This window comes from Ischnura elegans, chromosome 7 (genome assembly GCF_921293095.1).
Source record: "Ischnura elegans chromosome 7, ioIscEleg1.1, whole genome shotgun sequence".
Taxonomy (NCBI): domain Eukaryota; kingdom Metazoa; phylum Arthropoda; class Insecta; order Odonata; family Coenagrionidae; genus Ischnura; species Ischnura elegans.
Genome location: NC_060252.1, coordinates 64,967,592 through 64,989,282, shown reverse-complemented (window position 1 = coordinate 64,989,282; position 21,691 = coordinate 64,967,592). Strand labels below are relative to the sequence as shown.

General features: G+C 37.4%; 1 protein-coding gene across 1 annotated transcript; it reads left to right on the top strand.

Annotated features, from left to right (window-relative positions):
* Positions 1–853: 853 nt before the first annotated feature.
* On the top strand, positions 854–21,133 carry LOC124162155 (vesicle-associated membrane protein 7). The gene is made up of 7 exons (XM_046538575.1): positions 854–1,038; positions 1,157–1,374; positions 1,454–1,591; positions 7,881–7,971; positions 13,533–13,600; positions 13,681–13,773; positions 19,539–21,133. The coding sequence occupies exons 2-7, from the start codon at positions 1,171–1,173 to the stop codon at positions 19,605–19,607; spliced, it is 663 nt and encodes a 220-aa protein (XP_046394531.1). The 5' UTR covers positions 854–1,038; positions 1,157–1,170; the 3' UTR covers positions 19,608–21,133.
* Positions 21,134–21,691: the final 558 nt, after the last annotated feature.

Genomic DNA, 21,691 nt, shown 5'->3' with positions numbered 1-21,691 from the left:
GACGTAAAACGTTAGCAGTGGGCTACCCGCGAAAAGTGCCATGAGCCCACTTTGAGCTGCCAAACGTGCGATCAGCCTCACACGGAAAATGTTTGTGGAAGGAGTCGTATGCACATGGAGTCCGACTTTCACCGCTCACGACTCCAACCGTAGCCACCGTGAGACAAACACGTACAGTGTGCGCGGAGCGAGTCGTGTGCGTAGGGAGTCGCGAATCACCAAATACGACTCTCTCGAATCACAGATCAATCTGCTGATTCGCACCCAAGGCCCTTATATACGGGCCATGTATATATATACGGGTATATAAGGGCCATATATATACGGGTATATAAGGGCCATGTTCGCACCACAGAGTAAGTACATCCTTACTCTATGGTCGCACATTTGAACTACTCATTCGCACAGTGCCTATCACTACTCTACCTCACAAGTTTTGCGAGTTGCGTTACTTTCGTCCTCAGTTTTAATGAATACAAATGAAAGGCATTCGCTATGACTATAATTTATAGCAGACAACCGAAATGCAAAAAATGAGATAGTGAGTCATGGCATTGCAAAAATGCATTACCCAAGGCACAAGCACGTATTGACACCGCTGTGGCTAAAAATAAATATTAGAATAATTTAAATCAATAAAGTTTCACTTCACGATATGCAATAACAATTCTTTCGGTAAATACATTTAGTTTCCATTCCACAGAATGAGATATTTACAATCTCCTTGCCTCCCTCACCTCGCATTTATACCCCCCATGACGCCAGATGCCATCTGCTTAAATCCCCCGCCACGCCGCTCTTTGAACCCCCCACTCCTCTCCCTCCGTGGTCATATGACTGAAACAAGTGAACGTCTTATTACGAAGAAAACATTCGTTGCAGTGAGAAGAGTGTCTGTCATTTTTGGTTATTATCATTGTGTTGCTGTGAAGTAATCTTTTTGACAGCTTATTATTCTTCGTGTAAATTTACCCATGTTCAATTTGTAGTAACATAACAGTAAGACATTTGAGTTTATTCCGTAGTAAGTAAGATTCGGTGAGTCATGTTTCAGTTTGATAATTTTTTGTCCATTCTCTTGTCTCCTCATCTTGTTCTAATAACGCTATATCTAAAAAATTGTTCAACTCTTTAATTTGTATTATTATTTTTTAAGGGGATAAATCCATCATGCCAATTTTATACAGCGTCATTGCTCGAGGGACCACGGTACTTACCAAACATGCCTCTTGTCCTGGAAATTTTGCTGAAGTAACTGCGCAGATAATACAAAAGATTGGCCCGGAGAATACGAAGCTTACTTATTCCCATGGGAGCTATTTGTTCCATTATATTTATGAAGATGGTATTATATACATGTGTATAACAGATGACGTAAGTTTCAGTTTCGTTGTACTGCGATATTACCGTCCTCATTTGCTCACGTTAATTTCGTTTGCAATTCTTCCTTTAGGAGTTTGAAAGGTCGAGAGCGTTCCTGTATCTAAATGAAATTAAAAGACGCTTCAACAGTACTTATGGTGCCAGAGCTCAGACAGCCATAGCCTATTCCATGAATACCGATTTTTCCAAGGTGCTGGCAAATGAAATGGTGAGTCCTTTGTAATTACTAATTAAATGTCGTAAGTTGCTGCTTGGCACCAAAATCTATGTTCATCAAAAATTCTCAGTCCGATTCAAACAATGATTTTAAGTTTGGTATTGGTGTGGCTCTTATTCAGAAAGTTGAATTGTGCTTAATTGTTCCGGCGTAATAATCAAATATGAAGGTGTGAACTGTTATTCAATTCTTTGCTTTGGAATTGGTTATTTAAGCGCCATATTTTCCGCTTGTGCAGACGATTTCTGGAAAATTATGTGCCTGGTTCATGATATGTTTGATAAACGTGGTGAAACTGTGTAGAGAGTTAGGTCATTTAAGCATTGATGTCCGGGAGTGATGAACATTGGAAGAAGTACCCTTCCTTCACTGAAAAATTTACGCGTTTTATAATTTATTTTTTATGGTTCCATGCTTGACAATCACATTCTGATAATTCATGTCGTAGATATGTAATTAAATGTGGTTTCATTTTGCGGCATTAGAAAAGATAAAACCATCCTATTTTATTACTATCAGTATCACAAGGTGCCCAGCGACCGGGAAAATCGGTAATTGTGCGTGAAGTTTTAGTTCCTGGAATTATCAATTAATTATTCATGAATTTTTGCTCCTACCTGGAATTTCAAAATCTTTTATTTAAAAGTCATTTCACATAAAATTTTGCCCGTTCAGCACCAAATTTTTGTGCAAAAATGTGTTTGTCACTATTTTAAGTGGGGTAGTGTATTAAGGCCTGGTTACACGATACATAAACATGTACAAGTTAATGTCTAAATGTATGAACGCAAGAATGAATGCCAAAATGCACCATCCAACTTGTGCGAATGCATGAACTGAAAATAGACCCTATTCTAATTTGGTTCATGCATTCGTACATGTTCCGGTCCACAAAAGTCATTCATGCAAACAGACATTAACTCATGCATGTTAATGTATCGTGTAACCAGGCCTTTAGACTTTCTACAGCTGCATCGGAACGTGGAATAATAATAACAATAGTAATAATAGTATTTATTTTACAGGCACAAGCCCTTTAACTAATTACAAATTAAAATACAAAATTGCACAAAAAAATGTACAAAACATGAAAAAGCATACAAGAGTAAAACAGGATAAATGCATTATAAAATTAAAACAGATAGTTAAAAGTCAACTGACAATAAACTATAGTTAAATGCATACAGAAATTTGTACTAAAGAATGATACAGACTAGTTAGGTAGGCAGTGAAAAATGGGTCTGTAAGGAATTTTTAAATGAAAATTTTGATTGATGAAACTGGAATGTCAGACAAGACAACGGAATCTAAATGTCTAGCACTCTTGACTCCAGTAAGATTCAAAAACATGAAGAATAAAATTCCAGGTTAGGTCAACATCTATCAAGGAGGTCAAAGCAGCTTTAAAAATTCCTATCCATCGCAGTGATAACAAAAGGTTAACCTGGAATTTTGTCAAATTTCCCTGGAAAACTGGCAATCGGGCATGGATTTTTCTGCTTTGATTGGCTGGACACCTTGTAATCAGATGGTTTATAATGTTGGTGAATGGTCATTGGCTTAATGTAAGGAAATATGATGAACACTACGACAGCTTACAAATCGTGCTTATTATTACTTATTGTTCAATTTGTAGGGACGTAAGTAAAAATATTTGAGTTTTTTGTGCAGTAAATAAGGATATCTTTCAGCTGTATCATATGAATTTGCTGAAGCTATTGTTTATTGCTTGGATTTCTAATAAGTTTATATTGCTGTGGTATTAAAAAAATCTGGTTTAATAATTCCTGTGATGAATTGATTTTACCATTTACAAGCCACCGTGTCATTCATTCTCAATTTGGCAAATTTAGAGAGATAGTAAGGTTGAAAGAAATGGGCAGGAGCCGGGAAGATTGAATAATAGGGTGGTTTCCTATTATTTTTTTATTGCCTTAATCGAAAGATTATTACTCCTGGAGTACGTATTTCGCACTTTTAGATTTTTAAATTACAACATCTATTTTTCGCGATTAAATGAAAAGTGAAAATTTTCAAGCGCGCGAAAACGCGACGCTTAAGTATGAATGTCGGGAAATATCTCCGTACGTCGTATTTCTGGTTCCCCCCCCCCGCCCGGTGAGGTGACCTTGAGTCGAGGCTTAGCTCTGATACGTCGCAGGATGCTAGCGGATAGCTGAGTACCTTGCTGAATGGTAGCGCGTGGCTTAAAAAAGGTTTATTAATACCTTATCAAACGAAGAAAGCTTTCCGACCTTAGCCAGTTTTAATAGGTGATTATTAAGACATGTTTCCCTGAGCTCTGTGCCTCATGCATGCATTGGTAACCTCAGACGATGCATAACTCCTATCCTCTCGTGTAGAAACTAGGTCCCTGTGACGTCATGCGGAGTGGAATCGCATGGGCGCCAATCTGGCCTTTTTCAAATGAGGATAAAATTTGACCCTTGCCATTCGTCTAAACCGGTATTTCAAAAACCAAATAATTTGTGTATTAAGAATACACTAATGGTGGGTAACGAATCGCAATCAATGCCTTTCGTTTTCTTTGATGAAGGAAACTGCCCTATTGTAGAGCCTGATGTGCTTTATTGAGGAATATTGAAACATTCATGGCCTGTTAGCATTTTTCAGTCACATATTTTATTTACCAATTCCAATTAATTCTCTCCTTCAGCCTTAGAAACCATCCATTTCCAGTCCAAAACCTTTCTGCCCCTCCTGGGTTCCTATCTCCCCTGCAAAAGGGCTCATAATGGACTTTTAACTGTTGAGTTGCTATTATTTTCTGTCCTGAACGGAATTGGCTATACTGTCACATTTTAGCCAACTCAGCATTAACCCGTTTTGTGTGAAGCACGTCAATGGGGAGCATGCATGAAATTTGTTCATCGTGCTAGTTAGTCTCATTGAAAAGAAAATTTTCTCACGAGTCCAAATATATAAGCAAAAACTCTCCTAGTACTCCACAAACGTCAATAAATGCTAATAGGGTAGTTTCCTTCATCAAAGAAAACGAAAGGCATTTATTGCGATTCGTTACCCACCATTAGTGTATTCATAATATACAAATTATTTCGTTTTAGAAATACCGGTTTAGACGAATGGCAAGGGTCAATTTTATCCTCATTTGAAAAGGGCCAGATTGGCGCCCATGCGATGCCACTCCATGTGACGTCACAGGGACCTAGTTTCTATACAAGAGGATAGGAGTTATACATCGTCTGAGGTTACCAATGCATCCATGAGGTGCAGAGCTCAGGGAAACATGTCTTAATAATCACTTATTAAAACTGGCTAAGGTCGGAAATTTTTCTTCATTTGATAAGGTATTAATAATCCTTATTTAAGCCAAGCGCTACCAGCTAGCAGGGTACTCGGCTACCCGCTAGCAGCCTGCGTCGTATCAGTGCTCAACTCGCCTCAAGGTCACCTCACAGGGCGGCAGCGGGAACCAGAAATACGTCACACGGAAAGATTTCCCGGCATTCATACTTACGTGTCGCGTTTTCGCGCGCTTGAAAATTTTCACTTTTCATTTGATCTCGAAAAATAGATATCGTCATTTAAAAATCTAAAAGCGTGAAATACGTACTCCAGGAGTAATAATCTTTCGATTTAGGCAATAAAAAAATAATAGGAAACCACCCTATTAAAAATGCTCGAATATCGCTTGAAGTCACGTGACCTGAAACACCTTCTGACGTCATCGCACGGTACACCATTCACTTAGCTAAGAGAGTAGAGTGGTAGAGCCTTGAAGGCAAGATATCTTGAATGCTTAAAATCTTCGTCAAGCTTTGTAGTAGTTCCTTAAAGGGCAAATTGACTTGGGAGGGATTTAAGAAAGCAAAATACATCCGTTTACTTTTGGTCGACTTCCTTATGGTGGCTGATTTTCTGAAAAACATTGATTGCTTCGTCACTAGCATGATGCGGGAGTAAAATAAGGCAGGTAAATAATTATGCGATTAATGAAAATTATTTTACGAACGTTTTTAAATATTTATTTATTGTACATTAAGATTCATTATATCCATTGCTAGCTGAAAATCTATCTTATATATTTACTTAGTTACCTACCATGCGGAACTTAGATAGTTTTCCCTAATCGGCCGAAGTTGAGATCCAAATGATCGTGGAAATGTAAAAAAAAAGTATTTGATAGACACAGAAATAAGTTTCAAGTACTATTTACGCTGTACTTACTCAAGTTCCTGTTTTTGAACAGAAACCCACTGCAGAAACGAGACGAAATTTTAGATTTTGCGTTGATATGTGGCAAACTTTATGGGCATCACAGCAGCAAATACTTAGTTTAACTTACCAAAAGCCACATATTTCTCGTATACTCCTTAGTTTTCCCTGTGGTTCAATCGTAATCAGCATTTATTCTCATGAATAGCCAACTTCCTTTATGTATAAAATCCTACAATTGGTGGACTATTAGGTACATTCCTAAGGTCATTTACAAGGTGAAATGAGTGATACATCTTAACTTTTTGGTAGGCATCCGAGAAAAACTGGCGATTTGATAAAACCCTACGGTAACCCTAATTCAAGAGTGTACTTACAGTGAGAAATATCCCGTTGACAATGTAAATAAAGTATTTAACTCCATTCCGTAGGTCATCAACCACTTTCTTCTCTTATTTTTCTCCTTTGGGGCACAATAAAAACCTTTTCCGGCGAGGAATTAGAGGTACTTGATCGGCGGGGCACTAAATATGATATATATGGTTTTCACACGTTTGTTTATTGAATATCCATGCTGCAATACACTTATTCCACTAACCTAATGATGTGGGTGTCCAACGTAGATCACAATCTGCAACCAACTCATTTTCATTTAATCTTTCCAAATCTCACCAAACAATCCCAATTTGTTTCAACAATGCCTTGGCAACCCAAATTATTCACAGTCTGCATTTTGTCGTTAAAACAGCAATTATTTTTGCCAAATTTGCATTTGAGCCCTCATAGATCGACTTTCTATCCACTTCCTCAATCTGTCGTCGGTGGATACCGTGCAGTGACGTCACGCTCCGATGACATCATGTTTTCAAGCAGCCGATGAAGATCAATTATTAAAGACTCATAACTCAGCTAAAAAGCATTATTCATTCGCGAAATTTTCGGCAAGCACATTTGAGCTAGAGGCCTTCTTATTCCAGTACTTTAAAAAAATTGTGCATGTTCCCCATTGACGTGCACTGGTCAGGCCGGGAGCCCTTTCTCTGCCTCCGTACATGGCCAATATCCACTTCCGAGTCTTCCATTCGTGTGTATGGCCTTCAGCAAGCTTCCCTCTTTCGTATCCTGTGTGCCATTTGTAAAAAGCAGTACAATTTGAACGGAAGTTATGGAGCGGAAGCCTCCATCTATTGTTCTTTCTTATTTTTATGGCATATTTTGATGACTTTACTGAAAATCAGGCCCTCATTGAATGTGTTAAAGAATTTTTTTTGGCCCTAGCAGGTATATTTTCACACAGGATTGTTTAAGTTCAATATATCAGTTACCTCATTAGCTTGGTGTATTTGACTACCCCTTTGTCACATGTTTTACTATAGTTCATTGAAGTTATAATCCAATGTCAAAACCATGATGGTGAAAAAAATTGAATTAAGAAAATAAAAAAAATGCAGGAGTTCAGCTGAATTTTAATGAATTTGGGAGAAATCTTGCATGGGACGTGTGTGGTGATATGATTCCAGAATTTTAATGTCATGAATGTTGCCAAGAGCACGTACTTGCTTTTTTAGTATATCACTGATAATTTTATTCAAATATTGAAAGTTTAAAGCATAGCACAGCCTTCAATGTGCAAAATTTTGGAAAATTGTTTTCTGAGTAACCTTAATGCTTAATATTAATTCAACTTGTGATAAAATTGTGTTCATTACTTTGTGTGAAATTGGTCTCAATTTTTCTTAACATATTTAATGTCATTGAAAATTACGAATTAATTTTCTCAAAATTTTTAGTTATATTTTTATTTATTAATTAATTGGATGAAAACATGTGCCCTAGTGTCTTTGTTCTCCTAACTGAGTTGGATTGTCATTGGAATGGGGCAGCACCAAATGTAACACCTTGCTCATGCCATGTTAGACATGATTGTGCTCTCTGCATCTCCTGCCTGACTTTTGCTTGGTGCAATTTACCTTAAGTTTTTTCATAAATTATTATATCATTAATTTTTTATCGAACTAATGTTTTTATCGTTTTATGCTCTTGGAAACTATTGGTTTTATGATTCATTTTTTTTCCATTTTAGAAACATTACTCTGAGTCACAAGATATTGACATGATTTCTCGTGTTCGAGGCGAGTTGGATGAGATAACCCAAATCCTAGTGGAAAACATTGGTAAGTGTTTGTTATATGGCTGCTGTATCTTAGCCGGTTCAGCTAAAATATTTGTTGATTTTGAATCAGAAGAGTGATTAAGGACTGGCTTTGTATTTGCCATTCCTGAAAATTAAAGTGATTATGTAGAGTTGTGGTAAAAATTATAAATATTCAACAGTGGTGTATGGTACTCTAAGTGGTGTCATCAGCGTCGTATGTTTAGTCGCAAGCTGTCCCATTGCTTTCTCCTGTGTCATTCTATCATTTCTATTATTATTACTATTAAATTATTATTATTTCTATTATTATCTACTATTATATTTTATTTCTTTTCTAATTATTATCTTCCAATTTAATTCTCAATCGTGCATGTTTTTTGACGTACTGTGTGTGGTCTTGTCAAGGGGTATTTATACATTTTATTTAGTTATAAATTCAGAGACTCCCTGTGTAGTAACTCATAGGCCAAAATTTGTGTTGAGTTATCTGTGCTAACACCAGGGAAACCTTTGGGAAAGTGAGGGGATGGAGAAAGGTAAGGTAAGGTCAATAAACTTAATTGTTCAGTGAACTGAGGTGGATTTGAACAATGTACTTGCTTAAAAATTTGGTATTTTTATGGTTTTTTTCCTTTTTGATTGCTAATAATTTTATTTTTTAATTTTACCCAGTATTTTAACATGTTGCTGGTTGACAAATTTATTTTAAAATTTGGGGACTAATTTTTACACAAAATAGGTAAATATTAGAAATCAATTCCTATCACACTTTTTCTCATTTTGTAGTTTTGAGTGGTAATGTAATGTAGTCTGTTATATGTCTGTACACAAATAAGAAATGCATATCATTTTGCAAAACCTACATCACCCAAGGTTCATAAGAAGTTGTACTGCAAAATCTAGATCATTGTGCTCAAGATCAGGGGTGGAGACTTATAAAAAATATTGGGGGGGCCCATACTGCAGGGAGTCTTGCCCTGAGAAATATTATATATACAGTACACTCCTTATTATCCAGGCTAATTATGGGGAGAGACAGCACGAATTATCAGGAAAACATGGAAAACCCAAACTTTCACTTTAATGTATGATCTTAGGTTTTCCCGGCGTGTCAGTTGCAGAAAAGTTTCTCAGGTTTTCCACCGGTTGATGTTGTCCATGTCTCCCGACGTTTCGATCAACTTGCTGATCATCCTCAGGGGATCTTCCGAATGCCGTTCTTCAAAATCAACTGGTGAGAGTAAAGGATCCCCTCCGACTGAAGACACCAGGAGTCTACGAAATTCAGCAATCTAAATCAGCAATGCTTGGAGACCAATAATGAAGTCCATTATATACGACAAAAATGGCGGAAAACCTCAACAAGCGTGAACCAATCAGGTTACACCTGAACTCGGATGCAGTGTATATATACGGGAAAAAATTTTGAAGAACGGCATTCAGAAGACCCCCTGAGGATGGTCAGCAAGTCGCGGATCGAAACATCGGGAGACATGGACGACATCAACCGGTGGAAAACCCGAGAAACTTTTCTTTCACTTTAACCCTTTGCCTGATGAGTTTTCATGAAGATATTTTTTGGAAAAAAAGCAGGTTTATTTTATTCCAGATAGTAAAAGTATTATTCATTACATAATGGAAAATAACAATTTACTTTTGTTGTCTCTATTTTTAATGCCTTTATTGAATGTTTAAACAAATAATTATTCAAGCCGTTTGAAAAGCTCCACACAGAGTTTTAAATGTTTTTTGGAATAAAATTCAGCTTTTAATTTCAAATTTCTCAATTTTCTTATGTATTATAAGCCACAGAGAACTATTTTCTCACTTATTTCAATTAGAAAGATATCTAATAGTCCTTCTTAGTGTGGTAATCCCTAAAACATGGGGCTGCACAGAGACCGACGTCACAATCTCGACAATAAAATCTCGTTTCCTTCCGGATTTTTTTATTATTTTCGTTTCGTCTTGAGCAACACACGGCACATTGTCTTGCTGGATTTTGCTTCTTTTCTGTAGGCGGGATATATTCAGGGAAGTGCCGTCCCGTTAGCCTTAGAGGGCTGGGTTCCGTCGATGGACGACCCCCTTTTGCGCTGAAAGTCTCACTGTGATATTTCTCTATCAGTTCCTGCACCAATGTCATTCTGTATTCCAGATGTGTTTTGCTGCCATTCTTCTTCTTATAGAGCACGTATGAATTCCAAATTGCCTGATCAAGCAGGTGGTAAAAAAATTTTTTGTAGTACTTGCGGCCCCTCTTCTTGATTACTGGGTAATACGTCAGGTTTTGGTCCATCCTATCAACACCACCCATCACTCCATTATAGTCAACAACTACTGCTGGTTTCATGTGCTCACCTTTCCTCCCGCTGACAGTAATTTTGGTCGTTGTATGGATTGAAGAGATCAAGGCTACATCTTTTTTATCCCTCCATTTCATGACACAAATTTTTCCGCGTTGATACCCCACCAAATCACCTTTTTTCAGCTTCTTATTTTTTACTTCTGGTGGAATGCCTTTTCTAGAAGTCCGCAGGGTTCCAAATACATCCGTCTGGTTTCTTATTAGAATATCAGCAAGTTCTGGAGAATTGTAATAATTATCCATGGCAACACAGTAGCCCTTTCCTAATAATGGCTTCATGAGTGAAAGGACAATCTGTGTTGACACAGGCAAATGGCTGTATTCCTCTTCGAATTTTGTACCTTTTCCAGTGTAAATTATACTGGACCAAATATATCCAGTCTCTGCCTCGCAAAGCATGAAGCTCTTTATTCCAAAACGTGATCTTTTCAAGGGCAGATATTGCTTCCACCCTAGTCTACCTTTGTAGAGCATTAGGCTCTCATCAATGGACAAATCCCTTTGCGGCGTCAAAAGTGATGAGTACAGTTCATTTAGATGCTCAAACACAGGCCATATCTTGTACAGTTTTGGGTATGGATGAGTTGAAGCATCAAAAGTTTCATTATCACAAAAGTGAATGCATCGTTTTATAAATAAAAATCTCCTGTAGGACATGACTTTTGAAAAGAAGGGAGTGTGCATCATGGGTTTTTTTGACCAATACATCTCCTCAACTGGTTTTTTTATAATACCCTGGAGTATATTCAATGCAAAAAAAACTCGCATTTCATTTTCTGACACAGTTCTAGAGTCGCTTTTACCGGAAGAAGTCCGTTTATTTTTCTCAGCATGGCGATTTGTTTCTAAAGTTATCATCCCGATGAGGCTATCATTGAAGAATGCCTCAAAGAACGGAAGAATACCTCCGTCGACATCGAAGTTTACCCCTGGAGTACCGGAAAAGGGAAATCTTGGAGGGGCAGGGGATGTACTGTTCACCTCACACCAGATTCTTGGATCAACAGCCTCTTCTTCGTCAATATCATCTTCTTCTGATTCGAAGCTGTAGTCTGTAGAAGAACCTGACTCAGATATGCTCAGCGATGACTCAGATTCATAATCACTCCCTTCTGAATCCGCCTCCATTTCCATCTGATGAACAGGAAAAAAAATCATCTCTTTTGATGCCAGTAAAGGCAATATATAACAATCATATGTCACGTACACGATATGCACAATCAGTCGCGATGAGCGTAATTCTGTATTTTGAAGGCATTCGTAACGACTCAGAGGACAGTAAAATGTCCCTCGATTTTCACGGCAATCGCTTGATTATCATTGTTGGTAAATAATAATGATAACTGTAAAAGGTTGATATAATACCTGATAGTAAGTGAAAATATTGTTTGTTTTTATGCGAAAAATATTTTCCTTACGAGATAAATAAGAGTAACACGAGCGTTTTCTACGATAGGACTTTCATTATTCATATTTACATGGAAAAACATTTGTACCGAAAAAAATGAAAAATACACAGACTAAAAAAAACACACTCACTTGATACTTGAAGAATTGGATAAAAGGTAACGAAACAGTTGAAACAATGCAATAAAATGTGACGAAGATTGGCTGAAAAACCACTGCTCAATCGCAAAAACACTGCTGACAAGAAAACCTGTAATGTTGTCCTAAACACACCAGATAATACCAAAATTTGGCGTCAGAGTTCACTACAGTCCACAAACATAGAGACATCGTACGGGAAGACGTTTAACTATCAGAGAAAAGAAATACGGGCGTATCAGTATGAGCCTTTTCCAAGCGGACGTGCCCGTATCACATACGGGCAAATCCGTGAAGGCCAGTTTTTATTTGCCCGTACGTAGTACGGGCAAATCGGGCAAAGGGTTAATGTCTTGTAATTTTCATAATTTACATAAAACAAACAATTTATTATTATTCATGCAGTTGTTCTGTTATTTTAGAGTGCTTCCCAGACTCATTGAGATCTTTCTTCGCCAGTTTGCATCCTTTTTGCTGCAATAACGTGGTTGTACTCATATTATTAATGCTCCATGTAAGGCCTGGTTTCGAAAACCACATATCCGTGGTTGTGTGATCACTGAAACAGAAAAGTGGTTTGCACAGATGCTTCAAAACCACTCCTTGACGTCGGAAACTACACTATCAAACACCATGCCATGTAGTCGCGTCTCGGCCCAGGCTGCAACTGCTGCGAGATGTGTATCTGTGATCACGGAGTGAGGTCGTGACTGCTAGGCTTGGAAAAGAGGAACACGGTGCTCCAGTGAATGCAGCTAGCGTACCATTGCTTCTGTTTTATGAAGGGGATTATCACGGAAATAATAAGCCCTGTGTATCCTAGCATTAATGCAGTAATTCCAATGATTTTGTGTCTGATTTTATTTTTTTTGTAAAGATCGCAGAAAATATTTACCAAAAGTGGAAATCATGCGCTGATAATACGCAACACGGATATACCGCAGCCGGATAATCGGGAGTCTGCTGCAGTGAGTTTAGAGTTTTTTTTAGCATTTTAGAAGAGCCATAAGATCAATATTAGAACCCTTACTCTTGATAACTCGACACTGGGGAAAATCGACAACTCTGACACATCTTTTCCTACCCCTACCCCCATAACGAATTTTTGATAAGGCTCAGGCCCCCTTGACCCATGGAGTTGGCACCACTGCTCCAGATGTTAGTTGTTATCTATTTCCACTTATTTTCTGAGCAGCAGATACCAGGTTGAAGTTTAGACTCCAGGAAAGATGTTTTTTAGTCATTTATCTTGTCTTCCACGTAGTTTTGAAGTGCTGAGTGTGTTTTTAGCCCAGAAAAACAGGTAATTTATATCTCATCAGTTTGATTTTTTTTTCAATGTCTCTGCCATAGTACACACATATAGCTTTATTTTTCCAATTTGATGAAATTTTAAACAGTAAATTTATTTATTGCAATTAAATACGATTTAAAACTGTATTTCTTGGTTTTAGTAAGCATTACCATGTAACGTTCTATCATTTTTTCCAAGAGTAACATTGCTGTTCCTATTGTATGCTTACCAAGTCTTATGTGTAGGTGTAATGTTGTAGACTTGAGGTCTTTCTATCCTAAAACATTTGAATTATTCTCATTTTAAAAGGTATTTTCAGAAAAATTAGCTTTATGGTATTGCATATTTATAATCATTCATTTTTAATGTACAGATAATGTCACCATGAGGGGAGAGAAATTGGAGCTTCTAGTGAACAAAACAGAAGATCTCAGTTCAAATGTAAGATATCATATGCATTTTTAAAATGAGTGTCTTAATTCAATTTACACAATTTTTAATGGAAGTGATCTTTTTTACAGGCTGTTAGTTTTCGCAAAACCAGCAGAAACTTGGCGAGGACTATGTTTTGGAAAAATGTTAAGATCTATCTTGTGATCGGTATTGTTATTCTTGTGAGTATTTTATTTTCCTGCTTTCTTAGGCAATAGTGGAATTTTAAAAAGGATATCAAGGCAGAATATTTTCAATATCTTGAGAAGGCACTCGAATGGTATACAGTGGAACCTCGATCTGTCGTTTTTCAGGGGGATGGATGAAAAGAACGATGAATGCGGGAAAACGATAAATGCGGGAATGGTTGTCCGGGTTGCCTATGTCCCAGGATCCGTTTGATTTTTGCGAATTATGACATTCATTAATGCATTCAAATGAGATTTCAGTTGATTACAGGAATATTATTACTTTATCGAAACACTTAGGTCATATTGTTGATTCGACTTATCTCCCTTTCTAAAATCCGAAAGGAACATTAGGCCGCCTTGCTAAAAAATGTTTGCACTCCACTCGGAATTTTCACGGCTATTATAATTTGGATGGATAAGAATTTTTACATGAGAAAGAAATGCATATATATGTAAAAATTCTTATCCATCAAATGCCATTTCAAGTACGCGTATTTACGAGAGAAATGTGCGTGTTATGCCTCAAACAACTGATTTCGCTGTCGCAGTTATTGGTTATGAAAGGGATCAAGAAGGCCAAAAATAGTTTATTATTTGAAATGTTCCTTTCTAGCAATTAAATTTTTAATATGATTGAGGCAATCGTCAGTGGCACGCTCACCTGATCCTCGGCTTCATCCCACTCCTTGTTTTCACCAGGGATCTCGCTCGAGGCGTTCTGCAATATTCACGCATTCTAGCCCGGATTCTTTTCTTCATAATCAGTTATTTTTAGTCCATCTTTTAAAGTTCTCACTTGTGTCTTCGGAAGGGCCATGGTCCGAAGACGAATAAGAATAAAACTAATAAAAATGAAACCGGACTCCATTGAACCCACACGGAAAACACTTGCTAGTTTTAAGTCAACCCACCCCGGAAAGTACGGAACCACTCGTACGAGGTGAAGTTCGGCACTAATGCTATCGCGTACGGCGTAGGCAGAGCTTACTGCAGAGGGTGAAGCATGACCACATGACTGCGCAATAAATTTTTTTATCCTATAGAGAAGGCAACTTACCCACTCATTTCTAACAATAAGTAGCGTAACTCTAGATGAGCAGATGAATTCAGATTGCTAGTCGAGAGAAACAAAATATCCTGAGAAGACATCGCTTCGTTAGCAACTCAGACAAGTGAAACTTGTAGCATAATTCGTAAATTGTAACCAGACTCGTAATTGTTTTCGAAAAAAATCACATCAACTGCCGTGAAGCTCACTATCAGCTGCGAGGATATCGTTATTCGCCAGAAATCACTATCGTATTATTCCAAGTATTTCCTTGCTTAAAATGCTTTAATAACGTTAGAAATACGTCGTGTTTGGTATCAATCTTTACTGGATTACGTGCACATCACTAATATCTCAATATAATAAAAGTATGATACCAATTGCGGAAATTCATTTCTAGATACCTTTTGGGCTAATTGGTGATTCATGCAGCAGTTGACCTCCACCTTTGAAGCGTGTCGGCTAAAAAAAAGCTAGCGGTCCTGAGAGGGGGAGGCGTGAAAAAGGTTTCTTTTGTTCTCGAGTAACTTGATATTTTCTTTCAAAGCCGATCCCTGCTCGAGCTGGGACCTTCTTTTTTTATTTCGGAGAAGAAGGAAGCTTCAACCGGGGCGGGGGGGGGGGGGGGGGGGGGGGGGGGAGGCGAGTGCTGAATGGAGGGGGCGCTAATGTAACTATCCCACGGCACCTGCTTCTCCCTATCGCATTTCAATCTGTGATTAGCCATTCGTGATTCAATATGTTGTGATTAGCCATAAATAACACTTTGAAAACACTTCGTTTCATTTTTATCAAAGGATGAATGCGGGAAAATTATTCGACGGGACCGCGATCTTCAAACGATTAATGCGGGAAAACGATACTTCGGGGAACGATAGATGCGGGAAAAAATTACATTGTCGTTATGGAACTTAATTTGGGACCAGGAGCGGCGAACGATGAATGCGGGAACGATAAATCGGGGTTCCACTGTATTTGCTTGAAGTGACTACCCTTCACTCTATTAGGAATATAAGTAAGAAAACCTCATTACATTGTGAAAATCCTATACATAATTCAGTTTCTGTGCATCGAATATTGTGATTCGGTGTATATACAATTTCCTATTGATAGGAGTACTGTAACAGCATTATTTACTTAAATGTTTCTCACTGGTATAGGTTTAATTTTTTGCCATTTTCTTAAAACTTTCAATTCTGCTCAAATAGAAGATGTGCATCAAGAATTTTGTAATACATAGTTCCACTTTGTGGTATCAGAGATGCATGTATCTTTGCATAAAATAATTAAAAGATATCACCTTCTGACTTTAAAGGAATTGCATCATAGCGAAATATGATTTTCTAGATTTATTTTATATATTCAGCAATATTTGAGGGCGTTGTGGACACTATGAGATAACCAGACTTGAAGTTTTTTTTTCAGAATATTGGTCACTGTGGGCTTAAAGTCAAACATTTCACCATGCTGCAAATGATAATGTTGTGGCAGGGTAATTGGTGGCATACATGCCTGATGGGTAAATATTAGCTAGATCTGTGCTGGAACCATGATCCAGTCGAATTATTTTTTTAAGGATAACTGCTTCCCATGTAATCATAAAATGGTTTTGTCTTCCATTTAAACCCTCTCTAACCAGTGTATAAAAAGTACATAGTTATGTAAGAACTCAGTTATATGTAATTTAAAGAGAGAGGCATATGGGTGTATGCCGCGTGACATAGTGGATTTTGCTGCCTTTTTATTTCAGGTGGGAGGGGTGGGCGAAGGGTGTGAGGAGTGAGGACTGGAGGGGGAAGATGATGAAATGTCGCGGATGACGTGTTGGTGAAGAAAAATGAAACGGAGGCCACGCCATGTATAGAAAACCGGCGTCAACAAATCGGTATCTCCATGCCAATTCTCGTCACCACCCTGCTCAATTAAATGCTGTGATGACCTCTCTAATTGAACGTTCGATCTGGCTGAGTGGCTCGAAGAATCTATCTTCAGAAGCTATTAAGCTAAAATCCATTCTACGTCTTAATGCTGGCCTCGGTGGTAGCGGGGTAACGTTCTCGCCTGCCAAACAAGAGGTCGCGGGTTCGAGTCCCGCCTGGGTAGGTTTCTCGATCCAGGGCATGGTCGTTTGTGTACGTTTACTTGTTACATTTGTTGAACACCCCGGTGTAAAATGGCCAATAAGAGCTGTGGTTTGAGAATAAAATAAATAATGCTTGCGACAACGGAGCTATATCTGTCAATATTAAAAAGATTACCAACAAGGACAACACGAACAATTTCAAAGACACAGAAGACATCATTAGCCAAAAGAAAGCCTTCCTCCCCTACATGAAAGGAACGACAGATAAGATCGGCAGCATCCTCCGTAAGTTTGACATTAGCCCTTTCCTGCCGGTGCCTACAATAGAAAAATGTTTTCGTGGTATGAGTAGCATAAGAATATTTTAAACCTCTCTGTACGGAACTCTTTTTTGGGGATGAGTTACCTGGGTATTTTCGTCCCTCAGATTTGGGGCACAGTTCAATGGCACCTGTCCCTTACCCCGGAAACTGGACTTAACCCTCTAACCCTAACCTCTAATAGCACGAATTCACGATCAACCTAATGCGTTACCAGTGTTTTTTTCAACCAAACATTGAAGTTGATTTTAATTGATTTACTCTTCTGAAAGAATTACTAACATTTTTTTAAGCATTGTGGAATTTTAAATGGGTTTCTAGCGTTTATAACAATAAAGTTAGTAAATATAAGGTAATAAGACTTTATGTCCGGAAGTCAGTTATTTTTAACGCTAAAATTCTGTTTAAAAATTGCTTGGGCACAGAACAAAACGAAGAATTCATTTCAAGGTATGAAAACATATTAGTAAGCAATAAAACATATCACTGAAAAAACTATTGAAAACATAACTACTATGGAACGGATTCCTGTGGTGAGGATGGTCATAAATGAGTGGGAGGGTCGGGCTTTATTGCCTAGGAGTGGCCCTAAGGACTTGCTTAGCTGGGTCTCAGGCCGGGCCTGACTGCATCAGACAATTGCTACCTCAGCGATCACTTCCCTTCCCTCGCATCGGCCAGAGCCTACGTCCGGTCGTCTACGTTGAAAAATCTGCAGTAGCTATACTCGATGTCAGGTGTTCTGCATATGAAAATGCCCGTTGGCTCCACCCTATGTCCGGTGCGAAAGGGTTTAAGCCATTTTTAAACCACACGTCCAAGTATGACATCTCCTTGGAAATGCCTAGGTTAGGACGCCACTTCAAATTGAAGGAGTGTATGAAATCCCCTGCGGAACTTGCAATAAGAAATACATTGGGGGAAACGGGAAGAACGGTCAAAACTCAACTAGAAGAGCATAAGCGGGCCATTCGACTGGGTAACTTCATTGTCAGCTGTAACAGAGCACGAAGCCACTGGACACACGATCGATTTCGAAAATTCAAGAGTCATCGCAAGGGTAAAACATTTTAAATCCTGACTCATCCGCAAATCATAGAAATAAAGAAGAACATGAATAATTATAACAGAGATACCGGATTGAGAATCAGCAAACAATGGAACTCAGTCATCTGCAACATTTCGTCATCTTCCCCCTCCAGTCCTCACTTCACACCCTCTGCCCACCCCTCCCATCGGAAATAAAAAGGCAGCAAAAACCAAATCTCAACATCATTCCCTTAAAGAAGTGACCAGCAGTCGGTCACGAAACATCGGGGCTTTTCATCCGGCACTTGTTACATAGAAAGTGAATTTCTAGAACTACCTTCATTTTTACCTTGAGGTCTCTTGTTTTGAGTTGAATCTGACCATTACCATTAATATTTTGAATTATGCTTTGTTCTTTCTATATTTATTTTTCTTTTGCTCATCTTTTGGCACTTTACAGACCTGAAAAGAAATATATGTATATGTATTTTGAACCTCAGAAAATTCTATATCCGATTAAAATCCTAAATGAGTAGTTTTCACAACCAAAAAGACTTTGGATTGGATCTGATTCAACAGTACCGTGTTTACCCATGTAAGCCACGCCCTCGAGTATCCCGCAAACCCTCATTTTTGGGCCGGCTCGTGAGGAAAAAAAACTTCTTAACGCTTTTTTGTTTATAATATGTATAGGAACTCGTGATTCGTTGCTAAATGGATAAATTTACGTTTCCATGATTAATAAGGTTATATTATGTTAGAAATTTAATTCCTGCAAAGGTTTCCTAGTTCAATGCTAAACACTGGAGAAATAAACGATAACAATTTGAGGGGAATATGGAACGCGGCTTACATTAAAATTTGGAGGATTCGTGGAAGCCGCACACCCCCATTTTTTCACTGGCATTTCTGGAAAAAATGTGCGTGGCTTCTATAAGTAAATACAGTATCTTTTTTTCTTCCTTTATCATTGTACCACTTGAAGATTAATGAAGTATACCCTGGGGATGATAGGAATGGCATCCTAATCTAAGATGACAAAGCATTATTTTCGTATTCATGATTGAATAATTATTGTTGTCTTCTACCTAGTATTTTTATTATCTTTACTAAGAGTGAAGAAATGAGTCTTGAAGCTCATAATTGTTGCTTATGTATTTTGTTGACTTAAGAGTCCAGAGTACTGTATATGTTTACTGGCACATTTTTTCAGGGTGAAGTTTCTTATTTATGATATATGCCTGGGATATTTCTTACAAATCATCTCATTTTGTAGGTGGTCATCTACTTCATAATTTCCATAGCATGTGGAGGATTGACGTGGAGCAGTTGTGTTGGCCAGTAGTGCTATTTTTTCTGTTCTGGGACTAAAAGTATTGTGAAAGGATCTGCTCATGTTCGCCTTCTTTGGACAGTCATTTCAAGAAAGTTGCTGTGCAGTTATATAACACCGTGGCATATTGCAGGTATTGGCTCTTCCATGTAATTCAATATGCATTGGATTATTTTGTGCTAAAGGAAATCATTGTATGCTGTGATAAAACTAGCTAGGTTGGTAGGTTACTCTCCTCTTAGGTAAATGGGTCAGATTACAGCAGCTTGTAAAATGGTAAGTGGGGGATCATTATCTGCCTGAAAAAAAATTGTTTTGCTTCATCTCTGTTAGAATTTTGATGTAGTTATTCTTGTTTGTCCATTTATGTTAAAGTGTATTGTGTGAGTTTTGTTTTTGAGAAACCATTTCTTTCAATAATTCATTCTCTTAGCATATAATCCATCATGACACATACGGTACGATGTCTGTGGAATTTAAAAAAGTATTACTTTACCATTAGACTTCAACCAGTAGTAACACCAAATTAGAATGACATTCTTAAATAATTTTCAATTCACCTTGCTGTGTCAGTGTGTTGAAAAAAAGAATTCCAAATGTATCTTAGTATCTTCTGGTATTATTTTAAATTTCAGATGGTGGATATTGCTACTTTTTAATAATATATATGAATACCTATTATTTTCAAATAGTTAATTGGTATCTCTATCCTTTACTATTACATGTTGGTACTTCTGTAAGCAAATGGTATTATTAAGGAGGGAAATTGAATTTTAAAAATAGCTTGGTAGTAGTGTATAACAGTGCACTTACATATTTTAATGGCGTTCTCTCTAATGTATTTATTTCCTGGCACATTCTTTTATGCTCCATTGTGTTTTATTGGAAAAAGTGATTTTGTTTTTTACTGAGGATTTGTTTCCTCTGCCATAAAGCTATCCAACAACTTAATAGCATGTAAATATATAAAGGTAATTTTTCTATATATTTGTTGTATATTTTAGGTTAGATTTGAGTTTTTAAGTCTGAATTAGTTTCTTCATGAAAAATTCTATTCAATATATGAATCAGCACCAGTGCTAAGTTATTTTTTGCATGTTTGTGAAACATCTCATTATGGCAGCCTTGATTAATTTCTTTGTAAATACATTGTCTATTGATTGTGTTTATCATCTTATACTGTCAAAATTAAGGTCAGTTGATGTTGATCCTGTTTTATGCTTTAAAATCCACTACTAAAGATTAGGTGTAATTTTACTTCACTGAACAGCAAATGTCATGTAATTACTGGAACTAAGTGAGAGGAAATGGACTGTCAAAGGTTCTAAAAAATGTAATAATTTAGAACTTGTCATAATGAATGGTATTCATTGAGAACTTGAAAAAGAAATTTGATATTTAAATCCAGCAGGCTGTATTGCTGTGTACACCATATTATCTGAACAATTGTGAGTTAAATGTTATAAAATGTTTGTAGTAATCAATGAATTTTATACAATTATTTTTTGTTATTTTGAAATAAAGTATACACTGGCAAATTGCCATTGTCTGATTTTCACCTGATCATCTACAAGAGATTATGGATTTCACTCATACTTGGAATCTCAATTAAATGTAGGTATGTAGTAATCATGTTTCTCCTCTATTCTCCATCAGAGATTGCGTAGAACTTGTGGAATGAGTGATGTAAGACTTTATGTTGATGTTTATACTTTTATGGTGGTGGTAACATTCGTCAGAAATATGGATATTTCATAATTTATGCTAAAATTCGCCTAAGTTCAGTACTAATCAAACAGAGAAGAGGTTGAGGGTTGATTTACTCCATCACGCCATGAATTGCCAATGGGTTACACTTACCTAACTTCCGGCTGCACCACATAGGTTACCATGCATAGTATAAACACACCAAGTTATTTCACCTGTAACTTCTTATTTTGTAGTATGGTGACAACAAATGAAGAAATTAAATGAGTGAACTGTTGTGCGGGGAAAAAGTCCAATGTCACCCTGCAGTGGATCAAGCTGTGTTAAAAGTCTTAAATGAGTCAATTTCATTACACTGTTGTTTTAAATGTAGAGGGATATTAAGTCTC